Source organism: Monoraphidium neglectum, assembly GCF_000611645.1.
Source record: "Monoraphidium neglectum strain SAG 48.87 unplaced genomic scaffold scaffold03100, whole genome shotgun sequence".
Lineage (NCBI taxonomy): Eukaryota > Viridiplantae > Chlorophyta > Chlorophyceae > Sphaeropleales > Selenastraceae > Monoraphidium > Monoraphidium neglectum.
This window is the reverse complement of record NW_014010528.1, coordinates 1-7135: the sequence shown is the minus strand read 5'-3', so window position 1 is coordinate 7135 and position 7135 is coordinate 1. Positions and strand designations below refer to the sequence as shown.

At 64.5% G+C, this 7135-nt stretch overlaps 3 protein-coding genes across 3 annotated transcripts; 1 reads left to right on the top strand and 2 right to left on the bottom strand.

Moving 5' to 3' along the window:
* Positions 1-872: 872 nt before the first annotated feature.
* Positions 873-1331, bottom strand: MNEG_12166 (hypothetical protein; the record flags this gene model as incomplete). The annotated part of the gene is made up of 1 exon (XM_014039364.1): positions 873-1331. The coding sequence occupies one exon, from the start codon at positions 1329-1331 to the stop codon at positions 873-875; it is 459 nt and encodes a 152-aa protein (XP_013894818.1).
* Positions 1332-2562: 1231 nt separating this feature from the next.
* On the bottom strand, positions 2563-2973 carry MNEG_12165 (hypothetical protein; the record flags this gene model as incomplete). Its single annotated transcript, XM_014039363.1, has 1 exon — positions 2563-2973. The coding sequence occupies one exon, from the start codon at positions 2971-2973 to the stop codon at positions 2563-2565; it is 411 nt and encodes a 136-aa protein (XP_013894817.1).
* Positions 2974-3718: 745 nt separating this feature from the next.
* Positions 3719-4362, top strand: MNEG_12164 (hypothetical protein; the record flags this gene model as incomplete). Its single annotated transcript, XM_014039362.1, has 2 exons — positions 3719-4148; positions 4340-4362. The coding sequence occupies 2 exons, from the start codon at positions 3719-3721 to the stop codon at positions 4360-4362; spliced, it is 453 nt and encodes a 150-aa protein (XP_013894816.1).
* Between the last annotated feature and the right edge of the window lie 2773 nt (positions 4363-7135).

Genomic DNA, 7135 nt, shown 5'->3' with positions numbered 1-7135 from the left:
CCTTCCTCCGGCCCATAGCAACAGGCGGCGCGCCGTCTTGCGCGTTGCACGATTACGCACTGGCCTACTGATTACACCAGGCTGCGGTGACATCACCCTATCAGGCCCGCCAACAACGCGCCAGTATCAAGACAATTGAACACAAAGCAAACGCTAATGACTCCTGATTAGTCAATCAATCCTAAAGGCAGGGAATCAGCCAAACATACCAAGCAAGATTTCCTGAAACATTGAATGATGCCTGCAATGCTGACTTCAACACAAGCTGCCCCATGCTGCCCGCCCATGCAGCCTCAAATCGGCCGCCCACGGCGGGCCACTCGCCACTTGTCACGCCAAGGAGATGCCTCTGGCACAGAAAACCATAAATGTACACACTGATCACCTGAGCACATGATGTGAAGACACACTGCTGGCGCGTATGTAGCTGTCGCCTGCCAGGTGACGGCCCGCCAAAGGCAAAAGGAGTGCCAAGCTGCCAACAAAGCAAAGCAGCAAAGCAGTGCCGACGTTGCGCGACCGACAGCCGGCCGCTGTGAGGAGCCGCGGCCAGTGGCCTGGCTGCCGAGGAACGCTGTGCGCCATCAGCGCACATCAAGGCGGGCGCGCCCACCCTTTCAGCAAACTGCCAGACCCGCCACCACACTTATTGCCTGTCCGACGGCTCCTGGCAGCAGGGAGCCCTGGCCTCCTTTGAAGAGTCTTGGCCCGCCCAAACTGCCACTGTCTGAGAGAGCGCCGCACAACTGAACTGCCCTGGTGCCCCTCCCACGCCGCCGTCGCGAACTGCACCGCTGGCTCCAGCCGCTCACGGTCCGGCGGCTGGACGCGCTGACGGGGACACCCCGGCGCGCGAATCGACGGACCGTTGCTCACTCCTCAAAGCACGCCAGCACTGCCTCCCTGATGGGGCCAGACAGCCCCTCTTTGTCAAACTCGGCCGCCGCGGCAGCGCGGGTGGCACAGGCCTCGCTCAGCTGCCCCAGCAGTTTGTACAAGCCATACACGGACGGCACGATGTCGCGCGCAGGGGTCTCGGGGGCCGCGCTGCCGCTCGTGTGCTGCTGCTGCTGCTGCCGCTGCTGCTGCTGCTGCTGCTGCTGCTGCTGCTGCTGCTGCTGCTGCTGCTGCTGCTGCTGCTGCTGCTGCTGCTGCTGCTGCTGCTGCTGCTGCTGCTGCTGCTGCTGCTGCCGCCGCTGCCGCTGCTGCTGCTGGGTCGCAGCGTCCAGCCCCCCGCCCTCGCCCGCCGCGGCCTCGTCCAGGAGATCGTCCCTGCGCGCCTGCTCCTCGGCCACCCGCCGCCGCTCAGCAATCGATGCAGAGCACCTCATCCTCACAGCCCTCACGCGACTGATCGGCGCGCTCCCAGGCCGCCGCGTCGGATGGCACCAGTTGCCGGGCGCAGAGCCTCCCGAACATGCTGCTTGCGGAAAAGGCCCCGACGGGGGCGGCGACGGGGTGGATGGGCCCCGCCGAGCGCGGGAACGCGGGGTGGCCGGCGTAGGTAGTCATCGCCCTGAGTGATAGGATAGGACAAGACAGGATTGTTGCAGCGTCCCGCGGTCGCCCGCTTCGTTTTGGAGCAATCCAGGCTCATGGGATTTGACTTGCAGCATCAACTAACTTTGCGACTGAGATGCAGGCGGCTGCCGTGCGCCAATTAAAGGAGGCGTGCGCGAAAGCCCCAAGTGCGTGCGAGCTGGCCTGCACCTGTAGAGGTCGGCGACGCACACCCGGGTGGCCCTTCTGTACGGCTTGGCGAGCCAGGTGGCACGCCCATAGTAGCCCAGGACGACGCGCGGCGCCGACCACGGGCCGCTCCACTGGACAGGCATGGCCTCGAGGGTCTCAGGGTGCATGAGGAAGACGAAGGGGCACGCCCCGCTGACGTCACCGGCGTCCATCACAAGGGGGCTGCGCGCCACGATGGCACGCCAGTGGGCCCTGCGGGCCGGCAGGGGGGAAGGAGGGGGAGCGGGTGTCGAGAACACATGCGGCCAGATCTCAACTGACGAGCGGCACGCGGGCGCGCGGCCGGTCCACCAACGTGATGCGCGCTCGCGTGGCTGGTGCTGACACCTAAGCTTGTGTCGTCACAGTGCTTGCGCAAAAGTACGCACAACCGCTGGCTGGTCGGCAAGCTGACGCAACACCGCGGCGAGCGAGGCTCGCCCCGCCCAAACTCACGCCGCATACTCCTTGTGCACCAGCAGGACGCACAGGGGCGCCGCCAGGTGGCCAAACTCTGCCATGACCCGTTCCCATGTTGTGCCAGCGACCAGAAACATACTTCAGGATGTGTGCATGTGTGTGTAGGGGGGGTATTTGGGGATTTGAAGGGAAGGGGGCGTGCATAAGTTGCAGTACGAGAGGCCACACTCGCTGCAACGTACTCCTGCGGCCGCCGCAGGGGGCCGGCCTGCCAGGGCGTCCCCTGCTTATGGTGTGCACGAGCACAACTGGTATGACCGCGCACAGCGTCAAAGCGGGCCGCTGGACAGTCTGATATGGTGCCACGCTGCATGGCGGGTGCTCTGTCCACCCCTACCGACTCCCACTCGCTCACGTTCCCGTTGCCATGAGGCTGAGCATCGACACATATCCCGGTGGGCACTCCCACGGGCGCCCCACGATCCTGTGAAAAGCCTCAGTCAGTACCTCCGCAGATGTGAACTCCAAGATGTCGGCGGTGGCTGTTGTGGTCCGCATCGCTGCGGTCAGGAATGCCGTGAGGCAGGCATCATCCAACGGCTTGCGGGGCCTGCAGCTGCGGCCCGCAAGCAGCGCATCGCCTGGCGCCATGGACGCCACGTGGGGCGTCATGAGGAACAGCGGCAGGAAGTCCAGCGGCTGCTCGATGTACGCCCGGGGGCCGATTACAGGCACGGGGCTGGCAGCCGTGGCATCCTGGTGCGCAGGCTGCAGAGGTGGCGGCGGCTGGCTGTCCTCTTGGGGCCTCTCGCGCGGCACCATAGCCGATCAAGTCGGTGTATTAAATGCAAAAGGCTGTACCGCAGCGTGGCTGGGAAGGGGAGCACAAAACGATTCGGCCCGGCCGACCCAGTCACTATATTATGTCATATAGGCTGCAAACCGCGTCACAAAATCAATCAGTCAGTCGGGCATAAGAAAAACCGCATTGCGCGTGCTGTGCTGTGCTACGTCGTGCTGTGAGCTAGATCACCTCGGAGCAGCCGTACCGATATTCGTCCGCCACAGGGGCTCGTGGCAATGGAGGCAGATGGCGTGGCGTCGCCACAGCACAGACAGAAGTACCTGGCTTGGGCAGACCCTGTATCGGGGCAACCGGTGCGGCAGCATGCGGGGGCGGCGGCGCCCAACCCTGAGGTCATGGAGAGGATGGCCGCAATAGTCGCAGAATACGGGGCCATGGCGCCTCCTAGCCCGCCACGCGGTCCAGACGGGCATGCTGCGGTCCTGGAGGCGCCGGTGCCGTTTGCAGCAGGCGACCGGCTGCCCAAAACAGACACGCTGGACTAGATGGTGGACCCAGCCCCTCTGCCAAGGGCGGTCGACGTTCTGCAGCGAACGTGGGAGGCGTTCCGTGGCTCGCCGCAGTTCCAGGAGCTCATGAGCGTTTTCCCTTGCGCATCAGCGGCTGCTGCAGGAGCGCGAGCAGCGGCAGCGGCACGGTAGAGGCAGCGGGAGCGGCACAGGCCCCAGCAGGCCCTTCCTTAGCGCACATCACCTCTCAATGATGAAGCAAATCCTTCATCAGTGCCTGGAGCGATGCCACTCCCGCGGCCATGACTCCGCCATCACTGCTCAGGGCGACAGCGCGGCGGGGAGCAGCGGCGCGAGCAGGCAGGCTGGCACGGCCGGCGCTGCGGACGTCGGCGGCGCGAGCAGTGGCCGCATCAGCAGCAGCAGCAGCAGCAGCAGCAGCAGCAGCAGCAGCAGCAGCAGCAGCAGCAGCAGCGGGGCAGACGACACTGAATCGAGCGAGGACGATATGGCCATCATCGCAGGCACGGCAGAGAGGCGGGCCCAGCTTGGCGTCACCGCTGAAGCCGCTGGGCCGTCGGACGCAAGCAACGACGAGAGGACCGCAGCAGACTTTGAGGCCGCCAACCGGATTGCACTGGCTGGATTCCAGGCACTGATCCGCGTCGTCCGCCGCGACGGAGGTGGGAGCAGGGGAAGGGGGGGTTTGAGGCACGGCGCGCACCCATCTCGGCGCCGCGCCGTTCGCCTGGCATAGTAGTGTGGCGGCGCGGCACATGGGCATGCGTTTAGTCAGCTGGAGCCCGCAACCATGCATGAAACTCAGGTGCGTGACACGCCATGCCTCTTCCCCCGCAACCTGCATTCCTCACAGGGGCCTCCCAGGCGCCCCCCTGAGCCATTCAAGGCGACCGCAGGCCCCTCCGATCTCCCGTAAGACACGGGCGGCAGCAGCATGGGCGACAGCAGCAGGCTCGGTGCCTCCTTCTGCGTGATTTGGGGTGACAGCCGACTGCCCCACGGCATGTTGGTTTTGCGCATCTGTGCCTGAGTGAGCTAGCATTCTAGATAGGAGCAGGATTTGCCAGTGTAGTCATTTGCTGCACATCCCTCGATGATGAGACTTTGACAGTACAGCATACAATATTTGGGGTTGGGTATGTTCAGGTTTCACAAGCAGAGGATTGGCTGTCCCCCCTGTGCAAGGCAACCTGCCCGTGCGCACGGATGGTTTGCTTGGGCGGGCACGCATGCGTGCCCGCCTATCTAGGAGCTGCCCAATGAGCTGGCTGCGGTGTAGCGCCGCATCACACGTTGGGAGCAGCTTGCAAATGAAAGAGGGCACTGTCACATACGATGTCGAATGCAGCGCCAGCAAAGGACACATGAAATACAGCCCACCCGCCCGCCGCTGCCCGCGTCAAACCAGCCTTGCGTCAGCCACTTCTGGGCGCCACGGCCTTGCTCTGCCAGCAGGCCATCGTCGTTGCCGGTTGACGGTGCCAGGGGCAATCGAGCAGAACTCGCAAGCGCACTTGGTCTCAAGCCAGGTGCGGCACCTCTGTCAATGTGGCCTCTGGCAGACCGGCGGTCTGGCAGACCAGCGGTCCAGCAGCTGAGAGGAAGGGCCAGCAAGGGCCCAGGCACAGCCTCTCATTGGTAAGCTCGCAGCAGGGGCGAGGGCGCACTTGACTTACGTTTCTGTGTTGGTCAACGTTCGGCCAGTGGTTGGGAGTGCAGGTGCACGTGCCCAATGCGGTGTGTGGCGGCCCAGCGCGGCCCTGGCAGGAAAGGGCGGTACAGGGGCTCCTCTGTGGCTGCGCGCCCCGGGGCGGGCGGGGAGTGGGGGCGTGGAGCGGGGGGTGAGGCCGCACCCGTGCGAGCAGCTGCAGCGTGCACGTGTCCGCAAATTCTGTGCCAGCACGTGCGTAAACAACCAGGGCTCCAAGCTGGGGGCTGGCCGGAGGCGGCGGCATGGTTTTGGGATTCGCAGTCTCGAGAGTGCGCTGCGAGCAGCGGGGGGGAAGGGCGGGCGGTGCCCCTCCCGCTGCTGTACCTCACAACATTCTGCCCATACGATCTGGTGGCCTTCTTCCCTCATATCCTTTCCTCCGCTCCCACCCAGTCCCGCATGCGGTGCTGCACCCAACGCTGTGCGCATGCCCGGGGCCGGAAGACGGCGCAGCCCTTCAGAAGGCCGCTGCCCTCACGGCGCTGGTTGCGGCCGCGCGGGGCGAGGGTGCTGGCGGGGTTTGGGCTATCTCATGGTGCAGGGCGACGGCTGGCCCCACGCGGTACCTGGGTGCGAATTGTCCCATCAGGGCGTCGGCGCGCGGTGAGAGCGCCGCCCGCACCGCGCGCTGCTGGTGCCGGTGCCTGCGACTCACCGCCCGCCTCAGCTCGTGCCTGTACAGTAGGGCATGCCCGTACTTCGTGTTGGCACGTGCTTTGCTGCGTGCATGCCTGTCCTCCATCGTCTTGTGGGATGTTGTGCGTGAGTAAAGTGTGTGCATCACATTCAGATATGAGCGGGTGCAGATATTTTCTCTGTGTCTGCCAATCCGGTATTGCTGTGGGTAAGGAGAGCGCCACTTCTGAGTTAGGAGCAACCTAGTCTGAATGTGCTTGTCTTGCTGTCTGGAGTGTCATGTTGTCAACCCACAGTGATTTACCAGGTGTCTCTTTCCGGTGTAACTTGCTGGTCTGCGTCTGCACAAAGTCGGGATCGCCCCCGTTGGCCTGTGCGGTTCTGTAGAGTCTTTTCACAGGAATAGGCTCACCGCACTGCATGTGCTCACACGCGCTCGCAAGTGCATTGCAGCCGAGGAGCAGCACCTCAATCACGCGCGGGAGAGTGGGTGGATCTCCACTTCGACACTCAAGCACTCGCCTCGGAAGACTCGGCTCATTAATTCCTGGCGTAGTTGCTGGGCCGCGAGGCGGAGGTGGGCCTGCGGAGCGGCTCGTCCTGCGCACCCAGACATAGAGATGTGTAGGGACACGTGACCTTTGATATTTTGTGGGAAGCCACTTTCAGCCATGTGATCCCTTCCTTGTGTGTAGCAAGTGTCACGCTGTGAAGCTCCGGAAGCCCCACCGACCCCTGGGCATGCCGTACTGCACCTGCTCCGCCGCGCGCCTTCAGGCAGCGATGGGCAAGTGCACAGCCGTGGACACCGGCGTCAGGTGCCTGCGAGACATGCAGGGGCGCTGCGACCTGTGCGGAGGTGCGTAGAGTGCACGGCAGCACGCAAGGGCACATGCGGGGCTTGGTGGCGCAAGATGGCCACGCTTTCCGTTTGCCTGACTGTTCCCACTGCGCAGCGGAATCCAGCTCCCCTGTCATCCACTCAGTCCTCCCTCAACGCCCTTGCGCGCTCTTCACCCGCAAAGCGCAGATGACTGCTACCCCAATGACGAGGTGCGCCCCGTGAGCCGCGCCCCCTGCTCGCCGCCGGACTCACGCACGCCCGACCGCCTGCTGTGTGCCCCTCAAAACCAGCGGGCGGCCCTGGCGCGGCAGCCACCGCTGCGGCCGCCGCCACCGCGACGCTCTCTCCCCCCTCCTGCATGCGTGCATGCGCAGGTCTGCGTGGTGCTCACATGCATCTACTCTGTCTGCAAGGAGGTATCAGGCAACATTTTCCACCAGGGCTGGTGAGGGCAGGCC